Source organism: Phoenix dactylifera, unplaced genomic scaffold (genome assembly GCF_009389715.1).
Source record: "Phoenix dactylifera cultivar Barhee BC4 unplaced genomic scaffold, palm_55x_up_171113_PBpolish2nd_filt_p 000812F, whole genome shotgun sequence".
Lineage (NCBI taxonomy): Eukaryota > Viridiplantae > Streptophyta > Magnoliopsida > Arecales > Arecaceae > Phoenix > Phoenix dactylifera.
In genome coordinates, this window is record NW_024068179.1 from 154968 (window position 1) to 179518 (window position 24551).

Consider the following 24551-nt stretch of genomic DNA (forward strand, 5'->3'; position numbering starts at 1 on the left):
AGTGTATGGGACAGAAAATAAATTTAGCAGAAGTCGGCATCCTAAACATAATGCAGAAAGAGAATCCATAATGAATGTACCTTATTCTACATTAAGGAGACAGACACCTAGAAGTACAAGGAGCGGAAGATCTACCTTGCTTTTATGTTTTTCCCTTTCATACGATACTGCTATAGTGATCATCAACGGCTACTAAGATATGCCTCAATTATTCTTATTTACTTTTATGACTTTTTGTATTTTAATACTCTGCATCGTGTCTATGAAAATTCTATACTTCAGTCAACAAACCTAAAATAGAATCCGAGGGGCAAGGTTTGAGAGAGAGGGGGAGGCCTTCCAACTCTGGATCCCTCCCCAAAAAAGAGGGAAGAGGGTAGAGAAACTGCCGATGGAAGAGAGCAGCGTTATAGATATAGTTAATTTGGAAAGAATAAACGGATGCAATGAAGCAATTGATGAGCTAGGTTTCATAACATAGGAGAATAGGAGGTCCACAGGAGGAAATGGATTGTGATTAATTAAGATGTGATTTTATCAGAGAAGAAGAATGGCTAGAGCGAGAGGCAGAAGAAAGGGAGAAAAAGGATGCACCACATCATCCACAACAATCGTACTTATACTATTTTATTTAATTTAAGAGAGGGAATTTTAGTTAATTACATAAGGACGACCAGACAAACTTTACTATGTATTTTTAGGAGTAATATTAATTAGATTTATTAAAATCACTACTTGTCTCAAAAGCTTAAGCCTCACATGTGGGCCAGACTTTTTTTTTTAATGGGTGAGCCCATCATTTGAAATTTGTAATAATGGAGTTAAAGAGTGCAGAGACAGGGTTTGAACTCGGGACCTCTGTTCTGATACTATGTTAAAATCACCACTTGTTTTAAAAGCTTAAGTTGATAGGATGAGATAGGTTTATTTATATATTTTATATTTTCTTGTATTATTGGTTAGATTCAAGGATGCTGCACTCAAAATTTCAAAAAGGGGCCTGCAACAGAGTTTGCCATGGCAAATCAAAAGCTGTTAGGCTAAACCAGGAATTGGTCAATTTTGTGCAACTCAAAAGCTGTCGTTAGTTTTTCTCATCTTTGGGATAGAGTCAGTCTATGATGTCAATGTTTAGTTCCCCTCCATTTGGGATCTTTACTGTTCTTTTTCTTTTCCGGTGAAATTATCATCATCTCTGTAACTTTTTTTGTATAGTTTTTCGTTTTTTAATAATATCAGGTATATTTTCCACCTTCAAAATTTAAATGGTGGACCTCTCAGGGTTTCAAACATGAACCGAGCTAATAACTGCTGACCAAGATAATATTATCAAAAACATGATTGTAGCAAACTAGATTGTGATGAGAAAAGACAAAATTTTCAGAAATCTTCTGTCAGTTATCTGATTAGGCTTACCAGTTTAACTGGTCCGGTTTCAGCTCATGTCGCATTGAAAGCGAGATTATGAATGATTCAACTGATAGCTCGACAGGTGTAAAGGATGGTATTTTGTTGGCTGTGTCTCGTGGGCTCGATGACGTGAGGCCATTAACAAATCCCAATCATGGCTCCTTTTGGAGGAATTATTGGTTGAACCAGATCCACCATCTCAATTATTTATTGGATCAATATAGAATCAGCTCGAACACTCCAATTCTAGGTAAAATTGGTCTATTCTCACCATTCATATCCTGCCACATGTTTTTTTATCACGTCAAACAACATGGAACTCGACGTGCCTAGTACATACGAACAATGGTTTCCCAACAACAATCGCCGCCACTCTAGCCAATTCTATTTCATCTTTGATAACCCATTTAACATAAGCGCCAAGCAAACCTTTTCTTTATCGTTCCAATTTTATCAGATGTCTCCAAAGAGATTAGCCTGCAGTTTTATTCTACAACGTCAACTTCTCCTCTCTTATAAACTTTCATTGTGAGCACAATTTGATCTAATAAAGAAAAACCATTCGGGGCATTTTTTGCCTCCCTTTCGATCCAAAAAAGAGAGAGAGAGAGAGAGAGAAAATCATTCCGCACCTGCATAACCAAAATTAAAAAGCTTCAGAGCCATCTGTATGCAGCATATAAAATACTAGTGAGGCAGGGGCCGCCTTTTTGTCGATCTAGATGAAGCAAATTGTTAATTGGTAGTTAATTTGTTTTAGTTACTTTTTATTTTTACCATGTTAGATGAGTTTTTAATCACTCAATATTAAAATTATAGCTAAACTAATGTTTACTCTTAATTAAAAACATTAAAATTTCAACCTTCCATTCCAGACATACCCGTCCACTTCAGCAATTATCCCCCCAATAAGATGGAGCCAGGATCTTTCTCTCTCTCATATCTCCTCAATTATTCTCAACAATCTCAGACTATGCTATCCGATATTTATTGTCACAAATTCACAAACATCCATCCAAATCTATCTAAAATATGGTGTCAGACCCTTCTCAAGGTACCAACTTTCCATGCTTATTTATTTTTCATAAGTAAATTGACAAAACTCTTTGACATTGTTCCAATTGACCATGACTTGCATGCTACAAACGAGGTTCATGGTTACGTACTGATAACATCCCAACCACAAAGTTCCAACTTGAAACGTAGACCTTGTGATTTCCATCTGATGGCTCCAACTAGGCTTGCAGACAATATTCCCTGTATTTCAATGAACACCCTACGAAAAGAATAGCAAAGGCTCACCCACTTCGCTGCGGTACATACGAAACCACCGCCTTTCCCTTCTCTCTCTCTCTCTCTGCTGCTAATATAACAACCCCATGCTCCCGCCGGAGCCCACTTCATTAATGCGCGGCTCCGGTGTCGGCGCGTGAATGTTGGCAAATGTCGGGTACGAATATCATGCCGGTCTCTCCCTCCTCCGATTCGCTCGCGACCCGGAGTAACTACGAGAGCAGCGGCGGGAGCACCTCGGGCCGCCGCGGGAACCCCCGCCTCTCGCTGGATCTGGTCACCGCCGGTCGTTGGCACCTCTCCTTCCTCCGCTCCTTCGCCGGCTCTCCTCTCCTCGACAACCCCACCATCATAGCCCGATCCATCCGACGGTCCGGTCCCTCTCCGATCAAATACGTTTCCTCCTCTGGACCACCTGATCGAGGCCTGAGATTGGGTTTCGCTTTTGTTACAGGTATGAGGAGCTCTGGATGCCGCTCATCGCCGAGCTCTCCAAGGCGGCGGCGCCGTACGCCCCCCCGATGCTCCTCCCGCCGGCGGACGTCCACTGGGTCTGGCACTGCCACTGCCTCCTTCCGGTAAGCCTCGAATGATGCGATTTGCCCTCGTATGCTTCGTAAATATCCCAACTCTGGCACCGGAGATCTTTGCCTCAGGCGAGCTACCGCGAGTACTGCGCCTCGAGATTTGGGGAGCTGATTGATCGGCCGGCGATATTCGACGAGGAGAACGAGGAGTACGCCTCCGGCCGGTGCCGGGAGATCTGGGGCCTCCGGTACCCGTCCGAGCCGTTTGACCCCGAGATCGCCGAAGACGATGAGAGCGGAGCAAGCGGCGGCGGCGATCTCTTCGCGGCGGTGGCGAGGTACGGGTCTCTCTACTCCCACTTCTCCGACCCCTTCGTGTCCGAGACCGTCTACCTCGTCTTCGCGAGGCGGAGGTACCTCAACTTCCTCCACATCTCGCGGCGAATCGAAGAAGAAAAGGGGCTCCGGATGGTGCCCACCTCGGATATCCTCCTCATGTGGCTTACCCACCAGGTGATTCCGCTTAAAGTTTCGACTTCTACGCGAGATTGGACATAAATTTTGGGTCTTTGAACCGATCAATGGGATTTACCGTATGGGGCAGAGCTTTCCGGGGAGTTACGCGAGGGACACGGAGGGGATGGGGGATTTGGGGCGGCGAGTGGTGTCGTTCGGGGAGGCGACGGCGGCGGATGAGGCGGAGGCGACAAGGAGGGTGTGGGAGGAGGCGTTCGACGAGCCGTACGAGAGGGCGGGGGCGGGGATCGATCCGGCAGCGTCGCCGTCGCGGGTGTTCCTCAACTGGGAGGCGGCGGAGGCCGACGTTAACCGGAGGTACAAGTGCTTGCACCCGAGGTGCCTCATGGAGGTAAAGTTGCATACGTTTCCCAAACTAGTTTCCCGTTCATCGTTTCGGTTTATTCCTTTGATTTGTGGTCCTATTTAGGAGGGGGCCCCTTTCGTTTCCCAGCAAAGTTATTGGCTTTGTGGGTGGGGATGATGTATATTTGTTGAAGTGGGAAACAGTCTGTCTTTTCATGCTAAACTTTGGTTGGGCCTGTTGTTGGGCTTATATAGATTTTAGTTTGCTAGGCCCAAAGCCGGCCCATTGCTAGCAGCATGAAAGATGAACTCTAAAAAAGACCGCTTCGTCTTGGTGAATTTGTAATTTATGTTTGTTTCCTTAATATTCTCTCGATCAGAAATATATGTATATACTTATCAAAGAATTTAGAATCCTGCTTTTACCTGTGTATTGTAGTCTATAGATGCCGATTATATGTATACATATATATGTATGTATGTCTATGTATGTATATCTATCTATGTATATCTATATATGTATATATGTCTATGTCTGTGTGTCTGTCTCTATATATATGTATATGTATATATGTTGAGAAAAAATACAATTAAGAAACAATGATGTCGCAAACTTTTTTTTTCTCTTTATGTAATTAAATAGGTTATCACTCACCAAACAACAATCATCTCTACAATCTACTTAAGCAATTAACAGGTAAAATAATTAAGCACTCCAAAAACAAAAGGCAGCACAATTTTTAACGTGAAAAGCCCTTCTATGTGAAGGAAAAAAACTATAGAATATAGTCCGGCGAAAAACTTTCACTATTTAGAATAATGGGATTATAATAGATCCTCTCTAGTTCAACTAGAGGCTGCACAAACATCAACAAGATTTAATCTTGACTTCCACAATAATAACATTCATCACCAATAAGACGGATTTCAATAATAAACAACAAAAATAGATAATGGTTCTTACCAAGTATTGATGCTTGACATAATCAATAGAGAAGACTTTTCAATGATCCAAACCGTTCAATCTGTAGCTCTCAATGCCAGAAACAACATATTAAAATTTCAGCCAAATTTGGATAAAATCAACCATCCTATCATTCGACAATGTAGCACCTTTTCTTCCTCTTCTTCTAAGTTTTTCCTTTTTCTTTCTCTTCTGTTTTCGTAGAGCCCCGCACTCCACAGTTTCTTTAGCAATTTACTCATCCAAGCCGGCGGTTCCTTCTTATTCTTTTTTTTAATTCATATGAGATGGGTCCCACATGAGGAGGGACCACACCAACAAATCTCCCCTTCCGACTCATGTGGGGGTTCCACCAAGCCTGCTGTCTTTCTACAAGCAATAATTTTTTTCATGGACAAAGTTTTAGTCATTATATCCAATCCATTATCATCGGTATGGATTTTTTCAAGACACAGTAACTTCATCTCTAAAGCATCCTGAGCCTAATGAAATCTCATATCAATATGCTTGAATCTCGAATGAAATGTTGGATTCTTTGAGAGATAGATGACACTTCGGCTGTCACAATAAAGCCTGTATTTCTCTTGTTATAGGCCCAATAGAAAATTTTTTATCTACAAAAGTTCTTTACAAGCTTCTGTAACTGCAATATACATGGCCTCTATAGTGGACAAAGCAACATAGTTTTGTAACTTAGATTGCCATGACACTACTCCTGAAAAAGTTATCCAGTATCCTGATGTGGATTTTCTAAAATGTATTCACCAAAACGCATCCATAGTTCAAACATCAATGTAAATTAAATCCAAAACGCATGATCTTCTATTTGGAGGGAATTTATGAAATGCAACTCTATGTTGTTTGCCAGCTAAACAATGAGTACAAGTCTCTAGGGGCATACCTTTTATAGAAAGGAATTTTTTTTTGGCCAGAATATTAAGTCCCTTCTCACTCATGTGTCCAAGCCGCTTATGCTATAATTTAATAGAGGAGTCTTCAATTGCATTCACCTCCCCCTTGCTCAATTTTGCTTGCATCATGTAAAGTGTGCTTGATTTATTTTCTTTTGCTACCACTATATAACCTTTGGTAAGCTTCCTTTTTCCTTCATCGAAGTGGTTGTGGTAACCTTCATCATCAATTACTTCAGTAGAGATCAAGTGGAGACGGATATCTAGAACATGTCTTACATTTTTCAACAATAGTTGACACTAATGTCAGTTTTCAAGCAAACATCTGCCATGCCCACAATCTTAGTTACTCTATCATTTTCCATCTTGACACTACCAAAATCACTAGTGTAGGATGTGAAGAAGTTTCGTCGAGAAGTAACATGAAAAGAGGCATCTGAGTCAACAACCCAAGTACAATCCTAGCATGTAAGATTTATACAAGCATCATCACAAATAATACCGACATCACCATTACATGCAACTGCTGTTATTTCATTTCCTTCCTTCTTTTCTTCACTTCTTCCCCTTGATTGCTCTTTTTTAAATTTTCTGCACTCTTTTTTTTTTCATGTGCCTTAGCTTGCTACAATAAAAACATTTGATCTCTTTTCTAAATTTGGATATTTTTCTGGACTTATCGTGATTGTTAGAATTTTGCAAGATTCTAGTATTACTCCTCCCCTGCCTTTCTGTAACTAATGTCTCTGACTATGTAGTCACATTATGTTCTATTCTTCTGGTCTCGTCATTAAGCATACCATCTTTTATCATTCCCAATGTTACCACACCATTAGGAGCTGAATTATTAAGTGATGCAACCAGAGTTTTCCAACTATCAGGCAAGGAGCTAAGCAACAATAATGCTTGCAACTCATTATCTAACATAATTTTCATAGTATTTAGCTGATTTACCACATTCTGAAATCTACTCAAATGCTCGGCCACTGAACTTTCCTCCTTATACTTCATATTCACAAAGTTTCTAATCATGAATGCTTTGTTCTGTGCAGTTTTTCGCTCATAGAGACTCTCTAATTTCTTCCATAAACTATGGCCATTAGTCTCCATAGCAATCTGATGAAAAACACTATCATCTGTCGACTGCCTGATTAATCCAATTGTCGTTCTATTCATTTTTTTTCACTGCTTAATAGAATCTATCTCGTTCGTCTCTCAATCAATTAGGTATTCGATAAAGAAGAAGAGTTTCCGTTGCCGAGTTTTGTCACTTGGTTTCGCACTATCTTCTTCAATAGGATTATACAATTTTTTGCAAAATAGTAAATCTTCCATTCGAGGCTTCCAAATTGAATAGTTGGAATATGTGAGTTTGACCATACTGTCACCTGAATGCTCTTCCATTTAATCAACACAAGAAAAATTCAGCCACTAGCAACCTTTCTGACACCACTTTGTTGGAAAAAAATGCAATCAAGAAACAATGATGCTGCAAGATTCTTTTTCCTTCTTTGTGTAATTAAATAGGATATTACTCACCAAGCAACAACCATCTCTACAATCTACTCAAGCAATTAACAGACAAAATAATCAAGCAATCCAGAAACAAGAGACAACACAATTTTTAACATGTAAAACCCTTCTATATGAAAGAAAAAAACTACGGAACTTAGTCTAGCCAAAAACTTTCACTATTTAGAATAATGAGATTCCAATAGATCATCTCTAGCTCAACTAAAGGCTACACAAACATTAACAAGATTTAATCTGGACTTTTACAACAAGAACATTCATCACCAATACGATGGATTTCAACAATAAACAACAAAATGGAGAATGGATCTCACCAAGTGTTGATGCTTGAAATAATCAATAGAGAAGGCTTTTCAGCGATTGAAACTGTTCAATCTGTAGCTCTTAATGCGGGGAACAACATACTGGAATTTTAGCCAAATCTGAATAAAATCAACCATCCGATCATCCGACAAAGCAGCACATTTTCTTCCTCTTCTTCTTCTCTATTTTTTCTTTTTTTTTTCTCTTCTGTTTCCGTAGAGCCCTGCACTCCATGGTTTCTTTAACAATTTACTCGCCCAAGCCGGCAGTTCCTCCTTTTTTTTTAAATTCAAATGAGGTGGGTCCCACATGAGGAGGGACCACATGCACCAACAATATGTGTTTCTGTGTGTGTGTAAACTTGACCATAGAATTTAGAATCCCTCATTAACTTGGCATCGAATTCTTCTGAAGGCAATCCTATGATATTTTGTCTTAATGCGAAGATCCTTGATGCACAAATCAAAGTAACATTGCACACTTGAAAGATTCTTACTTTATGCATTTGCTCAAAAATTAGAAAAAAGTACTTTGCACCCAACTTGAAGATCCTTTTGCTAATTTGTTAATGTGTCGTTGTGATGTTGGTCATAGAGCCACCCACAACTCTCATGATTTGAGTTTCTACTGCTTCTTCTTTCACTTGATTATTTATTACTATTTTAGTAGGCTTTTGATGTTTATTTCAGGTGGAATGTAGGTGATGTATTATCTTCATCTGTAATACTGTATCTTCTTAGGCAAGTTGTCAATAATGCTTGTTTCCAAGTTTGATGAAGTTGTAGTTATCACATACTGCTGTAATTGAAACAACACCTGCAGAAGTCAATCTTAATCAATAACCAGTGGTCGTTGTTTGCTCATGGTCGATTCATGTAATCCTTAGTTGGACTTCATAATGCTCTCTTTCTTTTCTTCCATCATTTTCTATATACTCTTCTTTGTCTAGTTCATTCAAGAATCATGCATTTCCGAGGACCTCATAATGGCACGTGTTTTTTTGTAATGGGATTAAGTTGATTGAGAATCAGAGTATATTTTGGTCATTCTTTTCAGAAAGAGATGAGCATCATTTTCTGTAACTCCCACATCCTTTCTCCTGTAATTAAAAAAATATTAATTTTAGACCTGTAGTCTGTGAAATCTGGTAATTTAGTCCATTAGGCTTCATTGGATGTTGAATTAATTTCTGGTTACAGGTCTGCGTATTCCTCAAAGGAAAATGGGAGGAAAAAGAGGCTAAAAATTTGGACAAGATATTTCTACGGTTGAGAACTGTCAGGTGTCACAGAGAGATGAAGATAGACCAGCCGGTATCTGAATCATCATCTGAGACTTGGCAGAGAACATGGAATCTTTACTGTGAATTTGGCACCAGAGGCATTGCAATGGAGCTACGGCAAAATGGAAGTAGTTGCTTAAGAAATAGCAAGTTGCTTAAATCTCTAGTCTTCCTGTGGAATGACTTGCTGCGGGCAACTACTCTCACTCTAACAATAGAGATAGAGATGCAAGTGAGAGCCATGACATCAATCACACCCCCTATTCAGGCCCCTTACTTCTTAAAGTGTGTTCCAGATAGAGTAACAGATGATGGTGGTGCAATGATTTCAGATGTGATACTGCGGATGAATAGATATCGCCCACAAGGTGGTCGATGGTTATCTCGCACTGTTCTTGATCATGCTGGAAGGGAATGTTTTGTGATACGAATACGGTAAAAACTTTATTGCCTTTTGATATTCATGCAAGTCACTAGAAGATATGGCGAGTTATTGACTGAGTTTTGATGGATTTGTGTAGAGTAGGCAGAGGGATTTGGAGAAGAGGAGCTGAAACTCCAACAGCAATAAAATGGGAGGACCGAATCACAGAAGTACGAGAAGGCCCCTGGAAATATGTGGGCGGTTCTGTTGGCACTGCACCTGGTAAGACATGACCTAATAAGATATGAATCATGTATTGCTAGAAAAGGCAAGCTTATAATGGCAAGCTAAATTTATTTCTTAGTCGAATGATATAAAAAGCTATCTGCTCTGAGTTTTTCATTATATTATTAAGAGATGCGTGGATGTTCTCCTGTGATTGTAGGGAAGGTGGTGGGCACCGCAACACCTAAGAAAGAAAATCTACTAGAGAAGAAGGCAACTTGGTCTCTATCAACAGGTGATGTCCTGACAATACAATGGGAAGATAGACTGGAAATTCAACTTGAAAATGAAAATTCTACTGAATCGGTATTACATACATACTTCTTGTACTCCATGTACTTCATTATTCCATCGGCATAATTTTAGTAAAAGCTAATACCAAAGGTTTATAATGAAAGGCGATTTATAAAATTTATGCACTGATAATGGTGGCTTTGATATTTTTTAATTCGTTGCCATATATCCTCTTTAATTTATAAATTATCCACTTTTTGGTGTAAATTTTCGCCGTCTCAATGCTAGAATGTATCTTGCATCTATTTCTTGGGCACAACTTTCCTCTGTCTTGATAAAAGTAAGGAGCTGAGGGGGTGGGGGTGGGGGTGGGGGGGGGGGGGGGGGGGGGGGGGGGGGGGGGGGACATTCTTCAAACAATAAAAAAAATCAGTTTATATTTGACTTTGCCCACGAAATGACAAAGCTTTGAATAGGGTTAAATGCTGATAGCAGAACTGCAAAAGCATGGCTTGCCTTTGAGATATGAAGATTGATTGGCTGAAATAAGGATTCGGAGATGATTTACTCAAATTAGGATAAACTTTGCGTTAGGTTTGTGTAAGAATGCAGAAAACCTTAGAAGTGGAAGAAAATCTGGAGTTTTTCTTCAATTAGTGAAGTCTAAGAAATGTTAAGGCTAAGAGCTGCTACAGTTGAAGCTAAAACTTGCACGTGCTTTTTTACACTATTGCATTTAAAAAGAGATCAAAACATAAGGAAGATATTGAGTATCTAAATTGAGAGGTTTTATTTTCTGAATTAGGCTCATGGTTCCATTTTTTTAAATTAAACTTAAGTGCTTAATATTGGCCCGAAATAGTAAGGTCGCAGGTCTTATATTTAGTCACCATGTGATTCCTTTTATCTATGCTTTCTAAGTTAACTCCACTCCATTTAGTAAAATTCCTACTCCGAACAAAGTTTGTTTCAAGGTTACCAACATTTTATTTGGTCGTTTGGGCCATTACTACTTTGCGTTGAAACACTGAATGGCTTCTATTATGATGCTAATTCTTATTCAGGCGAAGCTGTTGAGAGGGAGAAAACTACAGTACCAGGTAAAGGAGGTTAGCCCATCAGACAGGCAGGATGAGGAGGAAGCGCAGTACTTTACACTAGTTCGATTTACCTCGGAACATCCAGATGGAAAAGCTACAGCTCTTCTAAACTGGAAGTTGTTTGCAGTAGAGTTTTCACCAGAAGAGGATGCGGTGCTAGTGCTGCTCTTGTGCATGGCTATAATACGAACCATTTCAGAGATAAGAAGGGAAGATGTCAGTGGCTTATTACTGCGCAGGAGACTGAGGGAAGTGAAAGCAGGACACAGAGACTGGGGCTCGGTGATTCTGCCTTCATCTTCGTCATGCTTGTCTCCCCATTTACAACCTTGGTATTGGAATGCTGAGAAAGTATTAGCCTCAGCAGATGATGGCAGGGGGCCGGCTTCTAAGTATTCCCCTGCTGATGGGAAGGACCTACTGTATAAGCAAGCAATCATACCTTGAAGAGACCTTGACTACATTCACAAGGTTCCCAACATCAACAGGATATACTTCAGATGAGATTATGTGTGTTTCTTGGTTAAGGACTCTTTTTCCTTTTTATTTCCTCTTTATTTCTTTAGAGAGAGAGAGAGAGAGAGAGTTCATCCTTTCAGTAATGTGGTGTGTGCAGTAGTGCAGCTCTGTTTGGTATAGCTTCACATGATATTGAGTGCAGACTGGTTCAGTTTGTTGTCTTCTGCTTGGGTCCAAGTGCAGTTTGACACAGATTCAAGTATGGCAAGGAGTTAATGATGTCATGGGCCCTTGCATCATTTACCAAGAACAACATGAATAATAGCAGTATCTTTGATGCGGGCTGCATATATTGTAATACTCAACTTTTTAAAATAATGGTGCATATTTTGGCTTTACGTTACAATTCCTTCTCTACCTGAACCTTTATATTAGTCTGCACGCCGGTATTTTTTGAGCAGTATTTCATAATTGCATTCAACCTACAATCCATTAACAATGTATATAGCAATAACTTAAGTTATTAGCATGCAGTTTAGAACATCTAAGGGTATAACAGATTGTTATTGTCTCAAACTTTAAGTGCTCATAGTCCCCCTTAAGAACTCGAAATCAGATGGGGGCTGTCGCATTAATGGAATTGCCATCAGGTCAAATGAGACTTCTCTTCTGGTCAAAAAATGAATGATGATTTGGAAATGAGCAACTAAATGATTCTTATTTGTTCTTCTTTTATCAGGTTTGGAGCTCTGTTTTCTTAACACTAAGAAATGCCTATGCTTCTGCTGGTGGTGGTTGAGCTTCACCTTGCTGCGATGATTTATATAGTGTGATAATTTTCAACTTCTGATCTTTGTTATGGTTAGGAATTTCCATTGCTCATCATATAATTGACACCAAATTATAAATTAACTATTTGCCTTAGAACCATTCAGATTGCTGATTTTTTTGCTTAAGAGTTTCTAATAATTAGCTTTTTTCGGTGATTTGATTCGGGTTGAAATCATCCTTCGATAAATAGGATGAGTATAGAGTAGAAAGGTGGGGGTTATCCCTTCTAACCTCAAACCGAGAAACCAAAAAAAAAAGTTTCTAAAATTATGACAGAGAAATTATCTTCCACCGTACCAACTCAAGCAGCAGAGTTTTGTGGGAAAGGTTTACAAATACTGATCATTTGTTATCGACCAGACTATTAATATAATGGTTAATCAAATGGCCCGTCAGCTACCTGTCATCAAATGAGTGCGTTTGAGATGCTCCTGTTACTGATAATGACTCTTGACTACTAAATTAATCATCCATAACCTAAGCTTACCATAAGACAAAAATGTTGATAAATATAAAAACTTAAGAAAAGGAACAATAAATGCATTACCAACCTATGGAGACCATTACTTCAATCCAATAAGATCACAAACACTAAAGCTGAAAGATCACAGGAACAGGACAGGACAGGACAGGAAACAAAATTTGAAAAGGAAATAAATACACTAAAGCTGGTACTTCACCTCAGCAAGTAATTAAGTACTCACAATAAACCTTAATGGGAAGAAAGTATGACAAATATCAAATTACAAGCATGAGAGAGAGAGAGAGAGAGAGAGAGAGAGGGGGGGGGGGGAAGAGACAGAGAGGTTGAGCTTAGAAAAGAAGGTCCTCAAAATTCCAGAACAGCTCCTCGTTGGAAGCAGGACCGCCCTTCCGACCGCCGGCGTTTGCACCGGACTGCGGTGGAGCCGCCGCCATCGCTGTCGCGGCCGAGCCCCCCTCCATGGACGGCACCTCAAAGAGATCCGCACACGACCCGTAGACCATCGCATCCTCCCTCAGCCTCCCAGCTTCCCCACCGGTGGCGGAATAAGACCCGCCGCCGCCGCTGCTGACACAGTAAGGGCGATAGCGGTGCTGGCGTGCGGCCTTCGCCGGCAGCGGCGAGGGATCTTCGTTGGGGAAGTTCACCTTGGCCTTGCTTCCCCGGATCCGGCGGGCCTCCCGGTCATAGGCCCGAGCGGCCTCCTCAGCGGTGCTGAAAGTTCCCAGCCACACCCGGACGCCCTTCGCCGGGTCGCGGATCTCCGCTGCCCACTTTCCCCACGGCCGCCGGCGGATCCCGCGGTAAAGGTTCTTCCTTTCCTTCTTCTTCGTCTCTGAATCACCGCAAGAACCCATCATCACTTATCAACTCCTCTGGAGAACGGCACCCGAGGACGAAACTAGGAAGAAGAAAATAAAGAAAAAATAAGGATAAAGCCGTCACCTTTTGGGGTTGGATCGGTGCAGGAGCCGAGCCAGAGTTCCGCGGAGGCGACGAGGTCCTGGGGTTGGCTCCGAGGAGGGAGGAGGTCGGAGATGATGGCCCCTCCGCACATGGTTCCTCCGTTCTTCGCTCTTCCTGGGTCTTCTCCGCTGCAATGGAGAAGAGAAGAGAAGAAGAGGGGAGAAAGGAGGGGAGTGGGCTCAGAGGGGAGATGAACGTGAGGGAGGCGAGAATGAGAAAAAGACCAAAAGAGAGAGCTTTATATAGCGATGCTCTCTTTCACTCTCTCTCTATCTATCTGTGTCTTTATGGGCCATTAACAAAAGGGAAAAGGGAAAGTAGGAGGGAGACAGAGAGGTGGGTGGGCGCAGGTTCTTGGATCCATGGCGTGTGTCGCGAGGAGCAGAGCGATGAGGGGGGCGTGGACGCCATCTTTCTCCCGGATGGGGCCCAGCTGGCCGCCGCACATCTACTCTCGATCACCTGCCCTGCACCAGAGTGAGAGGGGGAGTCCAAATTTAAATGGCTTTTAACCTCTTATCTAATCAAAATTCAACTCCTATTTTCATAGATGTGTTTAGGGTTTGGCAAAGTACACTAATCTTGCTTCTCTTAAAAAAAAAAAAAAAAAGGTAAGAAGTGAATTGAATGAGGTTTATGCATTAGAGAAATGGAGTGTTTATGGAGAGGTAGGAAGACTTTAGACACCAAGAGTAACCTTTCAAACAAGAAGCTTGCATGGATGACATGCATGACTATGTACTTGTTTTATTTGACTACGAGAACACGAGATGCGTGGTTTGATAGTTTTCATGGTCATACTTGGCCAATACGTAGAGCTTACAGAATGATTAATGGAGCCCACAGAAATAAGAAATATGATTGGCATGGTATACTATTGATGTGCTGCATATGGTGTAGGATGTAATTTCTTCTATAGTTGGCTTTATGTGGTCTAAAAGGATGTGAACCGACAACTTTTCATCAGAAAGAACAATCATACAAGGTTGAAGACAAAACCATTTGAGTTGTATTTTGTACAAATATAGAATGCGTTATTGCACTTTGCTGTTGATGCTACAATCCACTACAATGTTAATTGTTTGCTATAGATTAGGTATTTAAGTCAAAAAAGTATTCGGTAGGTAGTTCTAATTGTATTAATTACTATTTTCTAAAATTAATTTGATCAAAATTAGTTTTTTATTTATTTCATTCAGTAAATATAGTTGAACTGTTATTATTTGGAGAGGAAAGCAATTTGTTCAATCAAAGGAGCTTGCATGGATGGCATGAAAGACACCATATCCACCTTTGCCTGATCTTAGTGTTGGGAGAGATATCATTTGATAGCTTGCATCATCAATTGAAGAACTCTGCAGTTGGTCTTACCCGTGATTTGATGGCTTTTATAGACATTTTTGTTCGAAAATAAAGTCTTTCGGGTTACCTATTACAAATTTGTATGCATCATTACATTTTATTAGTCATGTGATAAGCTACTGTAATGTTAGTTATTGTCTTGCATGGATTATACCATTGTGCATGGAATGAGTACCTAATTGATGCTGATAACAAAATCAATCATATTTTTTTCAAAAGATGATTTGACAAATACTCTTCCCTCGCACATACATATTATTTTTTCTTTTGAGTAATTCAATAGTGCATGTTAAGCAACATATTTATACGAAAAAAAGATTGTTTACAAGTGGACATGCATTTGTTGATCTCCATTTTAATATTAATGAATGTCAAACTTTTAAAAAAATATCATATAAACAAGTTATATAGCTAATGTTTGGCTCTTTTGCTGCAGGCATACAACTAGCAACCATAAAATTTAATTAGACAAAGTAAAAAAGAAAAGTTACAAACTAGTTATCCTTTACATGCAACATTTCTTTGTTACTAAAATAAATCTCGGCTTAAGGAATAAAGTATATCTCTAGTTAAAATATAGTAGAAATATAAATAAATAATAAACTTGTCAAACGAGGACTGCTATTTATTTTTATATATACTAAATAAATTTTCCTGTCTAATGCTGTTGCGGGATTTTCACCCCGGCGACGGCCTCAGTCCCAACCGAGCTAGCAGAGAAAGAGGACTGCGTTCCTCCCGAGGTATTGTCCGCTTTAGCGAGAGCAGGGATCGCCTTCCCGCCGCACGGTTTTGCCCTTCAAAAGGCGCCTCGAGAGGAAAGGAACTACGCCTCCTTTATAAGGCACAGAACCTTCCCGCTGCTAGCCGATGTGGGACTAAGTTCGGCACCCCCCACGACATAGCCCCCCAGCGGGAAGGTTCCGTGCCGGTTTTACCCGGGGGCCCCCACAGTCCTGGAGGGTAGTCTGTGGCACGGGGACCGTTCTCAACGAAAGCACCATCTGTTGCGGGATTTTCACCCCGGCAACAGCCCCAGTCCCAACCGAGCTAGCAGAAAAAGAGGACTGCGTTCCTCCCGAGGTATTGTCCGCTTTGGCGAGAGCAGGGATCGCCTTCCCGCCGCACGGTTTTGTCCTTCAAAAGGCGCCTCGAGAGGAAAGGAACTACGCCTCCTTTATAAGGCACAGAACCTTCCCGCTACTAGCCGATGTGGGACTAAGTTCGGCACCCCCCCGACATAGCCCCCCTGCGGGAAGGTTTTTTTATTGTTGTTTTTCCTGTAGCATATCCACGAGGTCGACACCCTGGTATTCATTGCCTCGGAATGCCAGAACGAGTCCCGGCAACTCTACCGGCAACTGGAGCCGGCCAAAAAGAAGATTGCCGAGTTGGAGGCAGCGCTGGCGGAAGCCGAGGCGAGGAGAGAGGCTACCGAGGCCGGGCGGTGAGCAATGGTGGACGAGCTCGAGGAGGAGCGGGCCACGCACACACTGGCGAGGTCGGAGTTGCGCGCCTCCGAGGCGCGCCTTGCCGAGGCCCGCGCCGAAGCCGCCGGCCTCAAGTATGAGGGGGGGGTGCTCCGCCTGAAGATCGAACAACTCGAGGCTCGAGAGCGGAGGGCACTCGAGCGGGCCGAGAATGCCGTGGAGCTCTTCAAGAGGTCGGAGGAGTTCTGCGATATGTTGGAGGAGAAGACCGTGGACGGGTTTCTCCGGGGCTTCGAAAATTTTCGAAGGCAAATAGCTCGGTACTGCCCCCAGTACGATCTGTCAGGGATCCGGCCGAGGTCGGGATTCGGCGATGAGTTCGATCTGCCCTCCGGATTTGAGGATGGGGAGGAGGCCGCCGAAGCCGAGGTCGGGGGAGAGGTTGCCGAGCCCGAGGCCGCCAAGGTCGGAGCTGATGCAGCCGAGCAGGCGACCTTGGAGGTTCCTCCAGAGGAGGCCCATGAGGGCGTTCCGGAGGTCACTGATGAGCCCTCAGCCGAGGTCACCGCGGGGGGCCTCGGGCCGACGCCCGCCGAAGTCCCTCGGGTCATCATTGTAGATGACCCCGAGGTGGAGATTGGGGGAGCCGCCGACTCTTAGGAGGTAGCTTTTCTTTTGCTTTCTTTTTGTAAACCGGTTCGGCCTTTAAATGTAACCGGACCATAATCTTGTATTCGGCCTTTAGGCCTTTATTAATGAAGGAATTCTTTTTGGGATCTTGCACTTGTCTTTCCTTTCCTTTTTCTTTCTACTGTAAATGAGGTCGGCTTTCAAACTTGTTGTACGGCCGACCTTCAATTTCGTACTTCGGCCTTCGGGCTTTTTACTAACGAAGGAATTTTCTTTTGCAACTTCGTGCCTACTTTTCTCTTTCTTCCGTGTAGTAAATGGGTTTTTACCTTAGTCGTCAGAATTAAGTTATTCCCGACGAATCCTCCCAAGTCCTCGAGCTCGGTCGACAGACTTAGGCTCCGATCACGTTCGCCGGGTTGTTAGGCTTAGCCTTAGCAAAGATTTTAGGCTTCGAGCTTAGACTTTTAGGAAAATTTGCTAAGTCTTTGAGCTCGGACTTTGAGGGGGTCTCGCTAAGCCCCTTAGCTTACCTCCAAGGAGAGATCTGCTGAGCCCTTGGGGCTCGGCTTCCAGATCGCCGAAGCATTTAGCTCGGCTTTCAAAGAAGTTTCGCTAAACATTTAGATTTTCTTTGAAAAATTTAACCAAGCCCTTGGGCTCGGCTCCTGGGTCGAGCTCGCCAAGACTTTGAGGTCGAGGTCCGAAGGGACCCTGTGCCCACATTGGGCATTTAGATTTATCCTTTGGGAACTTTTACCGAGTCTTAGGGCTTATACGAGCTTATTAAAGCTTCAAGGCCTGGCTCCAAAGGGGTCCCGTGAGGCCAAGGTTGAATTTTCATGCTTTCCGGTTCCGAGCTTGGTCGGGATTTTGTCGATCATTACGTAGTATAAATAAACAGAGATAGCGATCTAGATACTGGGTTGAATCGTACCTCCTATTTCATCGGAGTCGGTCATCTTAGTTCGAGGGGAGTGACTCCGCTCGGCCTCTAGGGATGTCCCTTGGCTAGCCATTTGCTTCCGTGAACGATGTGACCCATTGCGGGGGTGGCGCCTTGGCGTGATCCTCATGCGGCAGTATTCCCCGCACTGGCCGAGTCAGAGGGGAATGGCGCCTTCCCTTCGAGGTAATGTCTACCAGAGGCACGTCGGCAAGTCGGAGGGTTTGCGAAGGTATGACTTTATCATTAGAGTCCTCGGGTGGCCGCACAGATACTACTTTGCTGTAGCGCCAACTGTTGCTGGAAACTGGGCCCGGGGGCGACTGTCGGCTGAAAAGGGGGAGCTCCGGTGAGGATCAATGGGCTGTGGGTGGTGGTGGTCCGTCGGCGGGTGGCGTCCTCCGGGAGACCTGCAAGAAGAAGTCGGTGGCCGGGGGTTTCCGGCGCCGGCCCTCTGATGCTTAAGTCAGAGGGGGAATATGAGCAAGAGCAATTTTTTCAAAGTTTCAGTCCTCAGCCCCTTTATGGTAGAGGAATTCCTCTTTTATAGTAGAGTGCTGGGTTACCTGTGACGCGACGGGTCCAGGTTACTGTACGGCTGAGCAGGTCGCACAAATTGATGCACGATCATGGGAATTAATGCTTTGCCGTAGAGAATGAGGTCGGAATTATGGAGTTGTCATGGCTGATTGATCACAGCCGAGCTGATTTGCTGTGGAGGATTGGAGATCCGTAGACAAAAGGAGCCATACGCGTTAATTGTTGAGTAAGCCGGAGGTCTGCAGAGACCATGCGCATTAATTGTCGCGTAAGCCGGAGGTCTACAGAGACCATGCACATTAATTATCGCGTAAGCCGGAGGTCTGCAGAGACCATGCGCATTAATTGCCGCGTAAGCCGGAGGTCTGCAGAGACCATGCGCATTAATTGCCGCGTAAGCCGGAGGTCTGCAGAGACCATGCGCATTAATTGCTGCGTAAGCCGGAGGTCTGCAGAGACCATGCGCATTAATTGTCGCGTAAGCCGCCCCAGGCGTAGTTCCGAGCTGGGCCGTAGGAGGACGTGACAGTGGCGGGCAGTTGGTGAGGTCTGACTCCTAGAGATTGGATGCCTTCTGAGGTCGGGCATTCTCTAGGTCGGGCATTTCGAGGTTGAGAGTTCAGGTTCGGATACCTGGTCTGGCGACAGGCCGTCCGAGGTCGGGCACCAGGTTGGTCGTCCGAGGTCGGTTATCCAAGGTCGGGTGTTTGAGGTCGGTCGTCCGATCAGATTTTTGGGGTGACCTGTATTTCCCTCAATACTACCCCCCGACATCCGAGTCCGAGCTGCTAGCGAGCTGGGACGTGGGAAGTAATTGCTTTTACAGAGTGGTGGGGGTTATGGAGGTTTAAATTACGCCGACGTTCCGCATGCTTCGAGGCGCCTTTAATGAGGGGAGAGGAAACGATGCCCTTTCGTCCCTCGAGGTTGCTTCGAATAGCGGACCCATGATGGGGCCCCGAGATCCGATGAGACGGCGCTTTGATCCCGTATCTGAGGCGTCCGTTCGGAATAAATGCGCTGTTTCGGCTTTCGGAGTTGACACGCAGCGCGATCTGGACGGAAGGCAGGATTCAGCCCCGCCGATCTGGGCCGTTGGGGAGGTCTATAGAAATCCCCCGACTTAGCCCTAAAAAGGTCCTGCTTGTTTGTTTGTTTTTGCTGCCGTTTTCTCTCCCAACTACGACTGAGTCTTCCCGGCGAAATTCGGAGGTGATTTCCGGTGGTGTCCAGAGACAATTCTCGGTGTCCCCCTAGTAGGTCGTCTCCCACATTGGCTCGGAAGTCCTTTTCTCTGCTTCCCTCCCTTTTTGGTCATTCTTTTTTCGCTTTTTCCCTTCATTTTCCTTTTTCTTCTTCTGGGATGGGTCTCGGTCCTTTTTTCTACCTTGACCGAGGAGGAACTGGATCTGGTCCGTTCTCGGTTCTTCTTCCGACCCGGGTTTCATCTCGAACTTGCAGGGTCGGAAGACTAGGTAACGAGACCTCCGCCAGGTCGGATCGGGGTGTACACTGATGCACTCTGGGCCGGCCTGCGGTTCCCCCTCCATGAGTTCGTGAATGACTTGCTGGTGGAGTATCGACTCGTCCCAGCACAGCTCACTCCGAACTCGTGGAGGACTATTGTCAGGTTTGCATCCCTCTGCCTTGCGCACGGGATCCCGACCTTGGTGAGTGTCTTCCGTCGGTGTTTCATGCTAAAGACAAACCCGGCGGATGTAGAGTGGTTGTACTTTGCCTGGAGGAGCGGTATGTCGCTCTTCCGAGGTGCCCCTTCCTCTATTCATGAGTGGAAGGGGAGATTTTTCTTTCTTGTGTCCGAGCTCTCGTGGGGGTTTGACCCGAGGTGGGGGCCCCCGGGTAAAACCGGCACGGAACCTTCCCGCTGGGGGGGCTATGTCGTGGGGGATGCCGAACTTAGTCCAACATCGGCTAGTAGCGGGAAAGTTTTGTGCCTTATAAAGGAGGCGTAGTTCCTTTCCTCTCGAGGCGCCTTTTGAAGGGCAAAACCGTGCGGTGGGAAGGCGATCCCTGCTCTCGCCAAAGCGGACAATACCTCGGGACGCAGTCCTCTTTCTCTGCTAGCTCGGTTGGGACTGGAGCTGTTGCCGGGGTGAAAATCCCGCAACAGATGGTGCTTTCGTTGAGAGCGGTCCCCTTGCCACAGACTACCCTCCAGGACTGTGGGGGCCCCCTGGTAAAACCGGCACGGAACCTTCCCGCTGGGGGGGCTATGTCGTGGGAGGTGCCAAACTTAGTCCCACATCGGCTAGTAGCGGGAAGGTTCTGTGCCTTATAAAGGAGGCGTAGTTTCTTTCCTCTCGAGGCGCCTTTTGAAGGGCAAAACCGTGCGGCGGGAAGGCGATCCCTGCTCTCGCCAAAGCGGACAATACCTCGGGAGGAAGGCAGTCCTCTTTCTCTGCTAGCTCGGTTGGGACTGGAGCTGTTGCCGGGGTGAAAATCCTTCAACAAATGCCAATAAATATGTATATGTAACATATTGACGTAATAAAACACCTTCACAAATGTTTTAACGGCTGCTGAAATGTTGTTATGGCCATTATGTTGAAATTTTGTGAGGCATTAACACAAGCACTCAAGAATGGCCACCGTGGGTGTGGGTTTGAGCTGGCAAAGAGATATCCTATTTGATGAGAAATTATACCCTACACTACGTGCCTATAAGACTATGCATACAACCAATCCCAAGCATTTATTATTATGAACCTCATTCATCAAGCATTCATCTCGATGCACTACTATAGAAACAAGCAGCTGTGATTGGCTTCATGCATGACTATATGGTGCATATAATGTAAAAAATAGTTTCTCGAGTACACCACCGTGGTTGTGTTCTACTTCTTGACCCATCAATATCTCTCTATGTGTGTGCTAATTAGGCCAAATCTGTGAAGCCCTGCAGTGATATACAAAACTTATGACCAAGGAGAACTATTCTATCTTTAGAAGAAAAATAGTTCAATTAATTGCTGAGGCCTTCAAAGTCATGGGACGGGCTTGCTATTATTCTTTCAGTCAGGTTAGGCGAAAGTGGTTGGATAGCTGTTGGAGCATGATCGTGGATTGTTTTAATCTATTGATTCGTTCAAAAAACAAAGATATTGATCTCCTTTTGAAAAAATGAACATTTAAGCTCCTAAGATGATTTGGTTTAAAGAAAAATTTATTTGGAAATTGAGTAATTACTTAGTTCTCGCAGTCCTCCATTCGAAGAGGTACCAAGTATAAAACTTAACAAGTATTTTTAAAAAAAATTAGATTTGGATAATTCTGTTGGATGGTCTTCATTCCATTTCATCCAAGAGAGATCGCAGAGTAACTAACGCTATATTCATTTTGCTACACAATTTTTTTAGCTATTTTATCTTTGTTTATTTTTTCCCCATCAGTTTTAAAGCTTAATAAATTCTATCAAACTTTTACTTTGAAAATATTTTGACATATATTAAAATACTGAAATTGGGAGATTGAAAATATTTTTTTTTCCCTCATGTCATTTGTTTAGGTGGGCACCCTAGACTGGCTCTTTGACTGATTTCAAAATGATAAAATTGTTTGATATGCAACCATACTGATTTGCAATAAGTATATTTAAGAAAGCATTCTTACAGTTTCAATATCCTAAACATGTCTTTGTCTATCTGTCACTTAAAAATGTTTTATTGATAGAAATCTGGACAAAAGTTGCAAATGCAAACATGTAGCTAATGTGATATATTTATGTGTGACCTGCCACTAATTCAGCATGAATAATAGTTTAGACCATTGTACCGAAAAAACAATAATTTATGGCTACTTCGAATTTTTGGTATTCAAATCTTTAAAGTATTTTAGTCGTCGATCGAGTCATTCTGTTAATTAGTCATGTAATCTACATGCTGGCTGAACTCCATGACATAAATAGTCAAGTTTTAGGGCCTGGTGTCAAACTATTGGCTTGGTGGCTCATCTCATATGACTAGATTTGAATCCATAACATAATTTAAAGCAATATGAAGTTCATGAGTGGTGCACAACCTTTTTGCTTTTTATTTTATTTCTGCTTGCCAATTCATTTAAATCCAAATTTCAAACAATAATTGATATAAAATACTCAACATCACTCTTTCATTAGTCAGGTATCTAATGGGCAGAGAGTGGCCAAATATTAATATCAGTTTTTAGTAGGTGATCAACCAATGTATGCATGCAGTGCTGATTGAGGAGCTAAATCTTATAGCTAAGCCAAGGATTATACTATATTTTGATAAGGATTTGCTCCATGGCATAAACAATTTTAAATACAGTGCAGCAGCCAACTTTCATTAACAATATTGGCGGTTCCTGGGTTCGACAAATTGCATGATATCAAACATCACCTTAGATTCGATGAAAATGACTCGATTTTTGGACTAACATGTTGCAAAGAATCTTGGAATGGATGGCTCAAACTCCAGGAGTCAAAACCATGGGGCCAACATTAGTATATGACAATAAAAGAGAAAGATTTCCTGATAGCTTTCGAGGAAATTCAGGTTGTTGAAGAAGATTTCTTCAGTCTATGGGAGAAGGAAAAGGCTCTCAAATGGTTTGCCCTTTTTTTTTTGATAATGCATGGTTAATTTTCTCCAAATCATTTGACTATGAAACATCATTAAAAGGACCCAAAAATACCACTCTCTAGTGCATAAACCTCTTGCGGGTACATAGAGGCCCCTAAAGTCCTCCATTTTGCTCTTTATGGCAGTAAAATGCTCATCTTTTTGGATGAACGAAGAAATCAAAGGAATGAAAGTTTGCTGAGAAGAAAGGATGGCAAAACTCTTTCTTAACCTTTTATATATTCTTTGTGCGCCTTGCTCACAGAATTTTAAACCTCTATCAAAGCTTTCTCATATTATCACAAGCCATCTACGAGTTGGCCACCAGGCACCAGTGGACTCAGCTTGGGCCAATCATATTTAATTTTATTTTTTTGGGTGACAATCATATTTAGTATGCCTAAGTCGAGGCCGAAAAGAAAGCACATACTAAACCCCATCCATCAAATACAGAATGCAATTACTCATGAACCAAATGGGCCAGAAATTATATAATTGGTGAATTAGGTAATAAACAAACACTCATGTAATTCTTGATCTTACTTTTTTAGATGAGAGACGGGTGATCTATGTATATTTGTCAAATATATAGATGAAGCCACAACTACATAACAAATTCTTCCTCTACTTTCAGTCATGTGTGTTAACATGTTGAACTTTTCTCGGGCACTAATTAAGCCCTCTTCATTCAACCATGAATGAATGAATTATTTATTCTTGCTCGGAGAATTACGGGATAAAAGGCAGCTCGTAGCTACATACATCTTCTTCCTTCAAATTTAATCAAGCATATACCACCTTTGCATGTGCATGCATCTTGGGCTGCATCCTTTGCATGAAAGAATAATTGATTTTTTTTTTACAATATCGATTGTTGAATTGTATCGTATCTCAAAATACTCCAAACTTTATATTTATACAAACTTCGAAGAAATATTGAACAATCCAATGATGGATTCATGTAAAAGAACCTAAATTCTTATATCACGCAATAGATACGTCCTCTCCTATATTTGATGCATCAATCTTTTAGCTGCTCTAGATTAGCATGCCAAGACATGGGCATTGATAATCCCAGAACGTATAAGATTCGTTTTTTTTTTTTTTTTTTTGATCGAAGAAAGTATGTTATTCTTCAGTAAAGCCCATGCTCCAGTGCTGCACATCATGGCAATCCGTCTCCATGATCTGAAGCCTGTCCGAGTAAAGAGTCGTTGGAAACTTGTGCCTCTCGCCGAGTCCCGAGCTCAAGATACACAGAATCCATGGGCACC

At 42.8% G+C, this 24551-nt stretch overlaps 2 protein-coding genes across 2 annotated transcripts; one reads left to right on the top strand and one right to left on the bottom strand.

The window, feature by feature from the left end:
* Positions 1 to 2462: 2462 nt before the first annotated feature.
* Positions 2463 to 11893, top strand: LOC103719775 (glycine-rich domain-containing protein 2). The gene is made up of 8 exons (XM_008809169.4): positions 2463 to 3074; positions 3158 to 3281; positions 3360 to 3743; positions 3835 to 4098; positions 8963 to 9480; positions 9567 to 9691; positions 9855 to 10000; positions 10993 to 11893. Exons 1-8 carry the CDS (start codon positions 2854 to 2856, stop codon positions 11473 to 11475), a joined length of 2265 nt encoding a protein of 754 aa, XP_008807391.2. The 5' UTR covers positions 2463 to 2853; the 3' UTR covers positions 11476 to 11893.
* Positions 11894 to 12857: 964 nt separating this feature from the next.
* LOC120107275 (ethylene-responsive transcription factor ERF071-like) lies at positions 12858 to 14194 on the bottom strand. Its single transcript, XM_039120488.1, has 2 exons — positions 13748 to 14194; positions 12858 to 13637 (listed from the first exon to the last, which is right to left on the bottom strand). Exons 1-2 carry the CDS (start codon positions 13857 to 13859, stop codon positions 13132 to 13134), a joined length of 618 nt encoding a protein of 205 aa, XP_038976416.1. The 5' UTR covers positions 13860 to 14194; the 3' UTR covers positions 12858 to 13131.
* Positions 14195 to 24551: the final 10357 nt, after the last annotated feature.